General features: G+C 35.4%; 1 protein-coding gene across 12 annotated transcripts in view; it reads left to right on the top strand.

The window, feature by feature from the left end:
• ZNF280D (zinc finger protein 280D) overlaps positions 1-15541 on the top strand; it is a 116688-nt gene that overhangs the window by 93937 nt on the left and 7210 nt on the right. For all 12 annotated transcript variants that reach the window (XM_049905201.1, XM_049905200.1, XM_049905198.1 and 9 more), the window contains one exon: positions 8476-8521. In XM_049905201.1, the coding sequence (XP_049761158.1) occupies positions 8476-8521 (46 nt within the window). The remainder of the gene's footprint in view (positions 1-8475; positions 8522-15541) is intronic.

The following is a 15541-nucleotide window of genomic DNA, read 5'->3' as shown; positions in this document are numbered from 1 at the left end:
CAATTTCCTTGCAGGGTTGATATAAGGATTAGAGGTATAATGTATATAAACAGGAAGTACGTACTCAGTGAACGCAGACTGTTGTTACTGCTGCTCCAGCTGCTGATAACTACTATTGTTACTGCTGCTGCTACTGAGGATTGAGCTGGAAACAGTATGTTGGTGAAATCTTCTCGTCACTGAGAATTTAAGGGCAGTCCGTCCACACTCTGGATAGTTGTAATTTGGGCTTATAGTTTTCAGGTCTTGTACTTTCCTTGAAACTACTGGCTGGATGACATCCTACTATGGGGCTTTAATTACATCTTGTATAATTCTCCAGTGTCAGAAATGAGGGCTCTGGCCTTCTCTGTCTAAAGACTATGAAACAACTCTGTTTTGTTGAAAATTTGTACAGGATCTTTTCTGTTTAGGAGGAAAACAGTCCTTTGGAGCTTGCAGAATCTCTTCTTTAAAGGAAACTTTTTATTACCAGGCATTCGTTTCCTAGAAATCATGGCTACTTACCTAGTATTATTAATTTTATGAAAATGTGTAATTGTTCTAGTTAGCAATAGTAAAGTGGCTTTTCCTTTTGTACCTTTGAAATGGTTAAAAAATACACCTGCTTTTCTCAGATGTTAGAGATGCTGAAGTACAGTCACGGAGTTGCGCTTTTCTACCTGTTTTCCATCTCTGTCTTCCCCATCTGTATCTTCTCCAGTGTATCTGCCTCGATAGATTCAGCATTACAAAGAATAGAAGTAAAGTTTTAAGTTTTCCAGGTTTCCTTTTCTTGATAAAAAGTTGGATGTAGGGTGAGATATTTCCCTCTAGCGCATCTTCAGAGTGTAAGAGTCTTTGGTAAATCAGTAGGTAAACCAGCCTTGGAAACTATGCTGCTTAACCAGTTGTCTATTTTGCTGAATGAATCAAAGGTACCAAGTGCCGCAATTTGAAGTGATTTTAAAAGTGGGTGTAGTTCTGTCAGTGGCTTCCAGGTTTGTTCTCAGCAAGTACAGTGGAAAAGGTCTTGACTGGGGTCAAAGTATCAGTGTTCAGAACCCAGCTTGCTTACTCGCTAGCTTTGTGGTCAACGTTGCCTCAGTTTCTTCTTCTGTGAAATGGGGTTGAAAATAATCTTCACAGGATTGTTTTTGGAGACTTAAAAGAGATATAAAATGTATTTTATGGATAAAAATATGTGTATTGTACTTTATTAAATTTCCTTGATTTTAAAGGGCACTCAGGAAGAAGTGAAAATGGAAGACTGACTTCCCTGGAAAGTATGAGTTTCTCCCTCCTATTTCAGAAAGGCTGAAGAGATACTCGGTTTTACACTTGGCACCAATAGTAACTACATGGCCCTTTCATACCATCATCTAGATAACTCTTCCATGTATTCATTAGCACTGAACATTGATCCTTACTGTCTGTGTGGAGGACTGTGAAGGTGCTGGAAGTGGAAACACCACTGAGACATGGTTCATGACACCAGGGTAGTTACAGCATAAGGGGACCAGAAATGTAGACCCTGAATTCACATCTTACAGGGCCAGTCAGATGATGTCACAATCAGTTAAGCAACTAATACCACATGTCTTTTGTATTACGTGATTTTTGTTACATGCTATACCAGAAGAGAATCTGGATTTGCTTCCAAAGAGAAATGTCACTTTATTTTGCCACTCCACTCTCCGCTAAACCACTGAGCCATTAATTACCTTTCCCAAATACAATAAGTAAGCTGGCTTAGGAGGAGAATGGCAGCCTTTTCCTGGAAGTGTTGTGTTTGTAAATATTACTTCTGTTAAGAAAAAATGTTTATTTCCATTAAATCTGTGACCATTGAAGAATATGGAAGGGATCATTCCTTTTTTTTTCTCCCCCCTTTAAAATCTGAATCTGTTTGAAGGCATTACTGGCTCTGATCATAGTGCAAGTAATAGAGGTTTACGTATCCGTTTTATATATGTGGTTTTGCAGGTGGAGAGGGAAAGCAGGGATCTGATATGTGAGGTATACTGACCTCCTTGGCTTTGTTTCCTTTTCTAAATTTTGAAATATTACAGGGACTGGAGAATTTGGGACATTGCACCCCTAGATTCTCTCATCTTACCACAAACATTGATTTCCCAAACCACATACTTAAAAAAAAGCAACTGTAAAATAGTTTTTTCATTTCAGAGTAGATGCAATACATTTGCCCTTGGTATGTAATTGCAAGTCAGTAGGTAGGAACTACGCATCAAGGTATGGTGGTTTCTGGCAGTTTGGACTTCTACCTTTGGTATCTGATAACCAGGGAAGAATGGGGGACCCCGTGAAACAGAAAGTCAATGAAATTTTAGCATTAGCCCTTCATTTAGGCAAAATACACCGGTCTTTACCAGCCATTCTGAGGGCACTACTATTTCCCCTGACTCCTGGCCCTGAGAGTAGTTGCTTGTAAATTACAAATTAAATTGCCAGAGGTTAATACTGTCAACAAAATTAACACCAGCCCTGTTCATGATTGCCCTAGAAACTACGTGGACTAAACGATGATTTGAAGGCCTCTGTTTGCAAAGTGAAGATAGGTGACAACTAACAGAGTTGTAGAATTGGGACCATAATCCAGCCTTTGTTATGTACAGGCAATAGAACATTTGAGCATAGAATGGCATGAATTGGTCCTTTAGTAAGACTATTTTGGCCATGATATTCAGTATCTTTTCGGGTAGAAAACTGGCAGAGAGATCAGCTAAGCTTTTTCACCATCCTGGCATAAGATCTTAACAGCCTGACTCACAGTAAAGGAATTGACTGTGAGGCAAGACATGGACATTAGACGTAGAAACCACACTTTTTACCTTGGTTGTATTGCTTAATGGCTTTGTTACTTTAGCATGTTTAGCCTCAGCTTTTCTCATCTGCGGAAACCCTGGTGGCGTAGTGGTTAAGTGCTACAGCTGCTGACCAAAAGATCAGTGGTTCGAATCCACCAGACGCTCCTTGGAAACTCTTTGGGGCAGTTCTACTCTGTCCAGTAGGGTCACTATAAGTCAGAATCGACTCGAAGGCAGAGGGTTTGGTTTTTGGTTTTTGTTCTCATCTGCAATATGGGGGTTTTTAGATACTGTAGCCTCTAGGACTCAAGTCTAGCTCTGATAGGTGATATTTCAGAATTGTTCACTGATTGAAAAATAGAAAAATGGAGGGGTCATGCTAAGGATGATGACTTTAGAGTTATCTTCATAAAAGTGATAGTTGGGGAGCCCTGGTGGCACAGTGATTAAGAGCTCAGCTGCTTACTGAAAGGCTGGCAGTTTGAACCTACCAGCCACTCTGAGGGAGAAAGATGTGGCAGTCTGCTCCGTAAAGATTTACAGTCTTGGGAACCCTGTGGGGCAGTTTTACTCTGTCCTGTAGGGTTGCTGTGAGTTGGAATTGATTGACTCCACAGCAGCAACTTTAAGTGATAGCTAGAATTGTGCCTAAGGATGAGACTTATGAGTTAACTGTTCTAAGTGGTAAATATTTACATACGATGTTATGCAACAACTCAAATTCAGTATGCCCAAAGTTCAATTTATTTTTCCCACCAAATGTGCTTTCCCCTCTCCCCAGGACTTCCAGTCTTGATTAATGGCATTACCATTCTTCTGTCACTCGCGGCAGGTATTTGGGGGGTCATCATTGCTCTCCCTCATTTACTGTTATTTAGTTGATGCTTACACAGGTAGTCCCTAGCTTACCATGGGGTTCTGTTCTGATGGCTCTGTCATAAGTCGGTTCTGACATAAGTTGAATACCTCTTTTTTTTTTCTTTTATTTTTCATCATTATCGCCTTTTATTATTAGTATCTATAAATCTGATCTTTATTTGTCTTTGGAGGTTGGAAACATTACATATAAGCTTACAGATATATTTTAATACATAGTTACATAAAGAAATACACAAATCATAAAAATTTACTCCAGTGGTGAAGGAGAGTTGGGTGATATTTGCATCTTGTCACTTACAGATATGGGGGTGGCGTTTCTAGTCATAAAATTAGAGTTGTCTGTATGGGCCATTTCTTTTTTTCTTCATATATTTCGTGGTAACATTTCACTGCTTCCTGATGCCACCTGTGGACTTCAACAAAGCGATCAGTGTTTGGGTCCATATTTTCAAGCATAGTTTAGCAAAAAGCCAGCCAATTCTTTCACTGTAAAATTTGTTAACTTCTGTCCTTTCTCTTTTTCGTTATTTCGTCAGCATTTCTTTACTTTCCAAAACCCACTAAGTCCTGTCGGTTTCCCTTCTTTGGGATCTGTGACCTTTTCTACATCAGAAATATCAAATTAAACGCTGCAACAATGTATGTAGTACCTAGTAGTAACGATAAGGTGTACCAAAAACAATGGTAGGTCATAAGTGAAGTTTGTTATAACTCAAATGTGTTGTAAATTGGGGGCTACCTGTATTATATGAAACCAGCAGGTTTATCTCTCTGAACTGTCCTTGTCTCCATTAACACTGCTGCTGCTTTAGTTGAGGCAGTCATTGACCTATTTCACAAGTGTACTCCCTGACTGAAGCCTGTCCTCTTTCCGAACTAGCCTTTCTGTTTCTAATACACAAATCTGATACTTTCCTGTTACCTTTAGGATAAAGTTCTTAGTGTAAACACTTTAGCGTGACAGTCAAGAGTGACAGTCAAGACGTTCCCTGAAATGGCCCTGCTGTCTCTGCAGCTTCGTCTTCCACTAGCAGTCAGGGCCTTCCCTGAAGTGGCCCTGCCGTCTCTGTAGCTTTGTCTTCCACTAGCAGTCAGGGCCATCCCTGAAGTGGCCCTCGTGTCTCTGCAGCTTCATCTTCCACTACTGCACCTTTGTGCTCTGCATTCAGTTCCCTGAAGTGCCGTCGCCTCTCATTCTTCTTTGCCTTTGCTCTGCCTGGAATCCCCTTTCCCTGTTTTGCTAACTCTGTTCTTCCTTCAAACCCAAGTTCACTGTAACATCTTCACTGTGCTTTCCTCATGGCCCTTCATAGTAGCTCAGTCCTCTGTACTACCATTGCATCTTACACATGTCTCTTCTCTAACAGTTTTCACAATTTTGTAAACGTTTGTTTCAGTACGTTTCCCTGACAGTGAACTTGAAGGGAGGAACGGTGTCTTTTTTAACTTTGGACTGGAACACTTAGCACAGTACCTGACATGTGCAGTGGGTAAATGCTCAGGCTCCCTCTTAGGCACATAATACCTGTTAACACTTCTCAGAACAAACTCAAACAGTGCCGTAGGTGTTTTACTGATATTTCTTAATCTGATGATGACTGTCTTAAATGTAGTCCCAAATGTCTAAGTGGAAAGGTCTTGAGAACTGGTTGAATTTACTTCTGGCTTGCTGTACAGCCTCTTTTGAGCTTTTTTTTTTTTTTAATGTATGCTTACCAATCTTCTTAAATTGAAGATTACATTTTAAAAATCAACATTAAATTTTTTTTTTTTTATGATTTTTGGCTTTAAATGATATTGGAAAGAAAGAATGTGGCCTAGCTGAAATGAACCTGGACATTTTTTTCCTTATGCCTACCCTCCTCCCCCATGGTATGTTTATAATATGAATGAAACTTCAAAAGAACAGACTAATGTAATTAAGCCAGATTATTCCTTTTATGTCTAGCCTTGGATTTGGTCATGTGATCTTCAGAAATATGCAAGTAGATCCACTTATTTCATTTTAGACTTTAGAAGGAAAGGATTATCCTTAGAAATACATCAGAAGAATCTATTTCAGCAGTTTCCATTGAATAGGAAAATTACTAATTTGCAGTCATAATCTCTAAATATTTGTTTTTGAAATAGATCACCAATCCTGTTCTCTTTGCATTGAAATCTTAGATGGTATTTGCTTTAAGTGCTACACTGCATTTTTCTATAAAAAAGCTACTGCAGCACTCACCAGTAAAACGTGTCATTACCTAAAGACAAACATTGGCTCAGAACTTTGAGCTTAGCAAATTTCACTGTCTTCTGCCAAACAATCCAGTATCTCAAATGATGACTATTTCAGCAGGCATCTTTCATGAATAAAAATTACAGGTAAGAGTTATTTTTCTGTTCCAAAAGCATTAATGATGTTTGTTGTATAAAAATTTATTAATCATAAGGTATGCTTTCATAGTTATAAAAATTTAGTGTACATTTTAGTGATGAAATTTTATATAATGTGCTTTTCTAAATTTTTTAAAGCTTGTTTTTGTAAATATCTTCATTAGTTGTTACAGTTCCATCCCTTAAAGTAAATACCGTGTAGTTAAAGCCACAAAACAAGATTGGGATCATTGCTCTTAATGCTGGTTATTTCAGTGACCAGCGTTCTCACCGACCAGTGTCTTAGCCCACAGAATGGAGTCTAATCAAAACCTCTGGCACAAACCTCATTGCGGAGATACTAAGACAACTGAAATGTTAAGAAAATACTCAGTTTCCCCAGTTGGAAAGCCAGCAATACTAGTTAACACATGCTTAATGGCTTTCATTTTAATACTGCATAAAATTAATTTATTAGAATAGCCATATGTGAAAATGATTAACTTGGTAGTATTTCTGTTGTAATAAAGTGAGGTCTTACTTTGATAACATCTGTAACGTAAGCTGAAAAGGGAAGAAAGCCTTTTATAAAATATCTTAAAAATTGTTTTGTGACCAATTTATTTTACTCAGGTTTTTTCAACTACGTGTAAAATTTTCAAAAGCTTAGAAATAAAAATCAATTGTAATGAAATATACAGATTTATTTCTAGCTCCATTAATCCGATATTTACCTTTTGTTTCTTCAGTCTAATTTTGATGCATTTTCATATTACTTTTTCTGTATTATTAATACTGTTACTATTTTCCCATGTAAATCATTGAAGCAGTGAAGTTGCACTATGCACTTGATATTTTCTTATCTTTATAAATATTGTTCCTGATTCAATTCCTGACAATATTACAAAAATTATCCCCCAAATGCTTGACATTTGTTTAACTTCTTCAAAGTTTTGTACAAGTTTTATTCATTTCAGCTGTTCAGTAAATTATTGTAATACACTACTGATATTGTGGTTCTACTAAAAAAGGACGTGATCTATTTTTTGAAATTTGTGATCTTATGATAACTGAAGTATAGATAAGTAATTTTGTACAGTTAAATTTTTAATATGCAGTAAATACTAGCATTTAAAAACCTAATCTTTTAAATATGCCCTCAAAGAACAGAGTAAAGAAAGGAGTGTTTGTCACTCCATTCTTCAAAGACTAACTGGGCGAGTAAAGGAGGGGGGTTTGCCAACTCCATTCTTCACTGACTAACTGGGAGAGTAAAGAAGGGGGTGTTTGCTACTCCATTCTTAACTGACTAACTGGGAGAGTAAAGAAGGGAGTGTTTGCTACTCCATTCTTCAAAGACTAACTGGGAGAGTATAGAAGGGGGTGTTTGCCCCTCCATTCTTAACTGACTAACTGGGAGAGTAGCTTTTAGGACTTTTGACATTTCTGTCCCATTAGGTGTCTCCATTTCTCCGCCGTCAGATTTAAGTCAGTGTATTATTGCTTGTGTTAAATATGTTATTTCGTAGATAGCTATTAAGCCTTCATAAAGTTACAAGTCACGTAATTCTTGGTCAGTGGCGTTTCAGATCAGGTAACCTGCTTACGCAAATTAAAATTGAGTTTGATATATCAAAAATAAGATTTAGTCAACAGTAGTTTCTAAAACAAAAATACTTTGTGAAAGCTAGGTTTTATATTAAAATCAATTATTTTAAAATATTTTCCAGATGACATTTATCTTTGTAATATCTACAGTATGACTGTTAATACAAAAAAAAAAAAAAACCCATCTTGTGAATGCTATAAGTTAGCTATAATAGTATTTTTAGAATTAGGCAAAGTAATAAAATTCTGTAGTTAATATTGGAGCTGTGCTTATGAAGGTTTGTAAGAGAATATATCCTTCAAAATTCTAAACCATTCCTGTGATTTTACTGCCTCCAGAGTAAGTAAATTATAATATTTGTTGAAATGGCATTATCGTATTGAACTTCAAAATAGATAAAATACCTCTCACTTTCTAAGTCCTATAATAGTAAATACTGATGCACATTATATAAATAAGCCTATAAAAAAAAAAAAAAAAAGCCTATAGCCTGGTTTTATTTTTTAAAGAGTTAATAATTTTTTTTTTCTGAAACTTTTACTAATGTGCTGTCTTTTATTTTAAATTGTACTTAGCAAAGAAAACATATCTTACATGCTCTTGCTTAGAGAAGAAGGAGATAGGTGTTAAGTTTTAAATCTGTATTCATGTATTTAGTTTGTTTATTGACTCTATTCCCATACATTTTATTTTTACCTTAAAGTATTTACAGAGGTCATGCTATCATAGTATAAAATGTGCACTAGTTTAGATTTATATTTTAATTATTTTAAGCATACAAAAAAAAAGATTTCATTTGTCAATATTTATTTTGTTTTCAAGATTAAAAAATGAGGCTCCCAGTGTGGAACAAGAACCTGTGTCAGAGGTAAACTTTTGTTTTACTTCATACCCTAAAGGTTTACACATTTTAAAGTATTGGTAGATGTAATTTTCCAGACATTTACATTCCATTCTGCATACCTTAGTAACAACTATTGGCATGTTACAGGAAGAAAAAAATTGAGATTTTTGTTTTTTATTTTCATTAGATATAGAAATATCTAACCCTAAATAAAATTATAAGGTGTTTTTGTGTTGACAAAGGCATCATATATTTCACTTGCCTGTTATTTAGTTCAACTTATTAGTAATAGAGATAAATTTATGATTTAAACATCCTGAAATCAATAAACCTCAGTCAGATTTAGCACACTGGAAGATTTGTCTTTCCAGATGATGTAATTTTCTGGAGCAAAAAAACTGTCAACGATTTTAACTAATTTTTAAAATAGAAATACTCTGAATAAATTAAATAGATTTCCAGCTGTCTTAAACAAGTACTCTGAATGTTAACGCTCAGAATTATCATATAAATGTTGTCTACTGGACGGTCTAATAGATGTGTGTAGAAGTAGTTTTCTCGGGTACTTTCTTGATGTCAATTTCTTTTGATATTACTTAATATTACTTCTCTCTGATTATAGTGAAGTGATGCAGGTTCAGCACTACTTTAATTTTTGGACAGTATTTCTGTCTTATACAGTGAAACTAGGTAGAAGTAGCAGCCTTCTCCCAAGTGACTTTCTTTATACCGCAGAAAATTTTCTTTTTAAGTGCAAATAAATTTCTTTAATAGATACAGGATTTTTTTGGTTATTTGGTTTTTCTTGAGTGTTGGTAGTTTGTGGTTTTCAAGGAATTGGTACAGTTCATCTAAGTTGTCAGATTTATGTATAGTGAGTTGTTTGTATGATTTCTGTTTCCTTTTAACATCTGTGGGGTCTGTAGTGATATCCCCTCTCTCTTTCCTGATATTGGTAATTTGTATGTTCTTTTTTTTTTTCTATTGTTGACATATATTTTACTTTTACATATGTTATAAAACATTTGTTATTGTTGTGCTTTGATGGTCAGTTATCTACTAGAGCAATTAAAAATTCAGAAATAAATTTTGTATTTACCTTCAGTTTTACCACTTCCAGTGCTTTTCATTTTTTTAATGTAGATCTGCATTTCTGTCTGGTATCACATTCCTTTTGCCTGAAGAACTTCCTTTGACGTGTATCATGTTGCAGATCAACTGGTATTCTTTAAGATTTTGCTTATTTCAAAAATCTTAAAGTTTCATTTTTGAAAGATACATTTTGGTGGGTATAGAATTTTGATTTAGCAGCCTTCCCCCCGCTCCCCCCCCACCCCCCAGCAGTTTAAAGAAGTCATTTTATTGTCTCTGGCTTACATGTTCTCTAACAAGATGTTCTACTGTAATTCCTATCTTTGTATATGTAATGTTTTTCTATATATGTAATTGTTTTTCTTCGGCTGCCTTCAAGATTTTTTTCTTTAGTTTTAGTTGTCAGCAGTTGGAACATGATGTGTCTAAGTCTAATTTGTTCATTCGTTTATTTATATGTTCATCTCTTTGCGTATTTATTTATTTATGGCATTTATCCCAATTTGTGTTTTCTGACCTGTTCTCTATCTCTGGTTCTGTGTTTCCAATTTTGTGTATGTTAGACCATTTGATGATGTCAATCTTTATTCTTGGATGCTCAGTTCTGTTTTTTTCCCCACTACTTTTTTCTTTTTCTTTCTGTTTGGATAATTTCCGCTGACCACTCTTCAATTTTACTGATTCAGGTTATCAAGTCTACTCGTGAGCCCATTAAAGGCACTTTTCATCTCTGTTGTGTCTTTTATTTCTAGCGTTTCCATTGATTCTTTCTTATAGTTTCTGACCCTCTGCTGAAATTCCCATTCTATTCATGCATGTTGCCCCTTTTTCTACCAGAGCATTTAACATATTAATCGTAGTAATTTTAAATTTTCTGTCTGATAAGCTGTAACATCTGGGGTGTAACTGAGCCTCACACTGTTGATCGCTTTGTTTCTTGACAGTACGTCGTTTTTTCTTGGTTTTCAGTGTGTCACCATAATCTGTGGTTGAAAAATGGACTTTGTGGTAAATAATATTTTTATCTGGATACGAGCACACCTTTTCATATGGTGGGCCATTACTGTGGCACAGCAGTAAGAGCTCAGCTGCTAACCAAAAGGTCAGCAGTTCAAATCCACCAGCCACTCATTGGAAATCCCATGGGGCAGTTCTACCCTGTCCTGTAGGGTCACTATGAGTTAGACTCGACTCGATGGCAGTGGGTTTGGCTTATTGTTTTTGTTGTCAGGAGCTGGCCTGCATTATGGCTTTGTTGTTGCTACTTCAGTATACTACCAGCTTCAAATTCTTTAGTATTTCCTTATGCTTAGGGTGGAATCCCTGGCTAGCACAAAGGGACAATTAGTGGGAGGGTTAGAAGTTCAAACCCACCCCGAGCCTCTTGGGAAGACAAGCCTGGCTATCTGCTTCTGAAAGGTCACAGAGTTGAAGACTGTATGAAGTAGTTCTACTATGCAGACAGTTACAAATTTGGCTGCAAAAACACAGAACTCCAGCCATTGAAAACAATCAAGTCTCTAAAGTTGACACTATTAGAACATATTTACCATGAAATTCAGAGTTAAATAATTTTCTTTGAATAATGAGAAAAAAATAAAAGGAAATGTTAGACATTTCAGAAACTAGTAAACAAAATGTGAGCAAAAAAATAAGAAAATACCATTTGAAATAAATTTCAATAATTTTTCATTGTGGTCACCTGTTTCTTATAAAATAAAATGATTTTAATAGAGCATGGACCCATCCAAGGACCACCTGTAAGTTTTAGAGAATCTGTCTCACATGATGGTCAAAGAATTCTTTTTTTTTTTTTAATTTTATTGTGCTTTAGGTGAAAATTTACAGTGCAAATTAGTTTCTCATTCAAAAACTTACACACAAATTGTTTTGTGAGATTGGTCGCAATCTGGCCAAAGATTTTTAACAGACAATTCTTGTAGATAGAATTCTGGAGGTGAATTGATTCATTATGACTGGCTTATTTATTCCAAAGAATCCATTAATTTGTTTTCCATGCATACTTTCTAGCAGTAATATAACAGAATCAAATATTAGCAACTAAAAAAAAAATGGTTTTAAAGATTGAAAGATTTTTAACAGAATTTGTGTCCATAAAAATTCCATGTTTCATCATACTGCTTTTTAAAAATGGAAGTGTTTGTAAAAGTGAATTCAAATGGATAGTTTTATAGTTGATGCTTTGCAGAAGGTGATAAAGTAAAAGAACCAAAAATGGTGGAATTTGCGCAAGTGATTTTAGATGTTGATATGCTTTGTGCCAAATAATTTACCACTTACAGGATCACAAGAGATTATTGGAAGTCCACGTTCTGGAATGTTTCTAAATAAGTTGGACTTGGAGCATGTTATAATCATATAGTAATCATAAAAATGAATCTGTCACATTTGTGTAATAAAATGCAAAGCAAATTATAATCCTATTAGCAAATCATGTTAAATCTGAAATACTATTGAGAATAAAAGTACCTGGTCTTACATTTTGATTGAACACTAAATGTAGTCCATCATGAGCAAATGTGTCAAATTATTAGATATATTTACATTAAGAATAATGAGAAGAGAATACAAGAGAAGAAAGTTTTATTGACTTGATTGACATGTGAGAAAAGACCAGAGAATTATATCTCAATAAAGCTGTTATTAAAAAAAGAGAAAACTGATCTGCTCTAACTTACAAAATTATTAATAAGTAGGAAAGAGATGATCTTTACATTTAAACATGCTTGGCCAGGGATCTGATCTTGGAGCAGATACAGCAGATGAATGCAAAGATGTGTAAGTCCTTATTTCCAAAAGTGATAGTGTCAAATTTGTACCTTCCTCAGATCATAAACGTAGTTCAGTATGGAAAAATCCTGCTTCTGTGACTTCAAATATGGTAATATTTTTTCTGTTGTACAAAGGATATATATGTATGTGAAAATTCAGTGAGCAGATGTCACGTTTTCATCTGTTCTAAGGACCACATTAAAAACACTGTACAAATAGCCAGTGGGCGTAAGATCGAATGCAGTCAAATACTTTGCACACGAATTAAAGATATCCATCCAGTATTAAAAGATACACTATCAAATGACAAAATAAATTATTCTGAAATCAAATGTATATTGGTAGATTACAAATTTTTATGCAGATTACCTTTACCAAGAGGCAAAGGTTCATAAAGCTCTGCAGTCAGAAAACATGACTATACCTAAAGCTGCATCCTTAATAAAAGACCTGTCTCTCTGCTTACACCAAATAAGAGAAGTTTTGGAAGTACGTTTGAATGTAAAACTTGACCAAGAAAATCTGAACGTAAGTGAAAAAGCAAAGAAATTGAATGTGTATGAATCACTGGGTGAAAGTATCAGTAAGGTATGGGAAAGTGTTCATTGACTAGAAATTGAGATTATAAATGCCCTGACTTCGTATTTGGAAAGGAGATATGAAAAATCAAATGAGATATCTTCAGATTTTGAATTTAAAACCAGAGAAAAGTTCTTTTTATAAATAAACCTAATTTACAAAAAGCAGTTGCTGACTTGGCTCTTAAATATTCAGACAATTTAAGTTATACAGAAATTTCATGTGAATTAGTTTAGAACAGCGTACAGTGTCAGTCATTTGTAATATGAAATCAGCATTGTGTTTAGATCCTCTAAGATGGGTTCACATTGGTTTGTCGTGTCAGGACTTTCCTTTGCCACTTGCTTGTGTTGCATGTCCTTGTTTCCTGGACCGTGAGTTTCTCTTCTCTTGGTTTATCCTCATTTTTATGAAACATGTCCTCTAATAGCTTCCTCAGAAAGGGTTCATCTTTTTTCAGTCCTTGCCTGCCTAAAACTGTATTTACTTGAGTGATAGTTTGGCTGATGTACATAGAAAACAGTTTTCCTACATGGGTTTGAAAATATTGCTCCATCATCATCTTATATCCAGCATTGCTTTTGATAAATTTGATGGCATTCTTGTCCCCCTTTGTTTGTATTTAAGTTATTTTATTATTTGGGGGGAATTTTATAATTATTTCAAACATGTTTTGAAATTTTCATGGTGATGTGCCTCATTCATTATGGTAGGCATTCAGCAGACTTTTTCAATCTGGAGTTTTCTGTTTGGGGAGGTTTTCTTGCATTGTTTCTTTGATAAATTTTCACTTTTCTCTGGTCTCTTTTTTTTTTTTTTTTTTTTTGTAAACTCCTATTTCTCTGACATTGGACCTCACTGCTCGAATTCTGTGGTATTTTCTTTCTTGCCTTCTATCCTTTTGTTTCTTTGCTTCCTTTTTAAAAAGACTGCTGAATGTAATTATTTATTTTAGTTGCCATACTTGTAATTTTGAAGATCTCTTCAGTTTTTGTTTTGCTTTTCAGTTTTTCCAGTTCTCTTTGTTCTTATAGGATGAATACAGTAACTTCTTGTGCTCTCTAGAGACAGTGGGATGGGTAGGGGGTGTTCCTTTGTTCCCGGCACTGTCTCTGATTTTCTCTAAGCCCGTTTCTTCCTTTTTTGTTTATTTTGGTCTTTCATAGAAGAGGAGTCTTCCATTGTGTGGTGGTCCTTGGCTGACAATAGGTAAAACAATGAGGCGCTAAAAAATGAATTGAAAGCCCTGTGTGTTTGGATAGAACAGGGCTGCGTTGCACAGCTATACCGGGTGTACACTGCACAACTACAGAGGGCACTGTTTACATATACTCCTTTGTCCTCAGAAATTATCAGTATTTACCATGTGAGAGAAAATTGTGAAATATAAAAAATATTACGAACTTACTGAAAAATAACAATATGCCTGTTATATGTTGTCATAAATGACTTTTTTCTGAAAAATACCTCTTTTCCAAAACAAAATAAATTCAGTGAGAGAGTGGCATTGTTTTAACTTTTGCATGTCTCTTTAATGTCTTAGTTTAATAGAAGAAAACTGGATTTTCATATCTGGTTCTGCATTATGTCTGTTATGTTGTTTTGGTTGAAATATATGAAGAATATCCAGCCTCACCCAGTGCTTAAATAGCCTTTTCAGGTAACTCTGAATATTCTTCTTTGATACTACACAAACTGGATGAATGTTTGTTTTCTCAAAGGCTTGTTTTAACGCAGAATATGACTCCATATAACTGAGCATTTCATACTCTATTACATTCAAATCTACTGGTCTGTCTTACACTTGAAATCAGTCTTTTATCCAGGCTTGGTTTTATAACATCATGCGTTGGTCATTTGGAAAACATTGGTTCACCGAGTTACATAGGTCTTCCAAATCGGGACACATTTCATTATACAAAACCAGACAGTTAACGTTCATTAATATCGGCACTAATCTCATCAGAAAAGGCTTTAAGTATTGGAAAGCTTGCAAACTCAGAGTGGTGGAACACATTTTCCCAGAGCTTAATTTTGCTTGAATTTTATTACTGGCATGGAATACTGTCAGTTGTTTCCATTAAAGTGACAGGTGCACTTTTGTAAGTTTCTAAGAATATGTCTGTGAAGTACCTAAGCCTGAATATCCATAGTTTGACATTCTTTAAAATAAAAATGATGTTCCGTGAAAAAAAAAGTGGTTAAGTCAGCTCGCAACTCCATCACCCGCCCAAGGGTTTTCGGTATACCACAGCAGTGATTTATGCACACTATATATTTCACCACATGGAGCATTAAAAGACATGACCTCAAGGACTGAGATTTAATAAATTTTACTGCTTGCATGTAGTGGTGAAGAATACCATGAATACCAGTATTGTTTGCCTTTTTTCATGCCAAGGTGCACCTGCACCAACAGTTTTGACCTTGCGTGTCTCCTGAAAGTGCCTCAGGGGCCCCCGGTGTCTCACTGACGTGGACCGCACGGTGAAAGTTGCTCCCTGGGTTTGTGCACTGTACAGCCTGCATGATCTGCATGAGAATTGTTTAGGCTTAATGTAGGAGAATAATGTGCTGAGG

The sequence above is a fragment of the Elephas maximus genome, chromosome 13 (genome assembly GCF_024166365.1).
Source record: "Elephas maximus indicus isolate mEleMax1 chromosome 13, mEleMax1 primary haplotype, whole genome shotgun sequence".
Taxonomy (NCBI): Eukaryota; Metazoa; Chordata; class Mammalia; order Proboscidea; family Elephantidae; genus Elephas; species Elephas maximus.
Note: the sequence above shows the minus strand (reverse complement) of the source record. Positions and strands in the feature narration are given on the sequence as shown.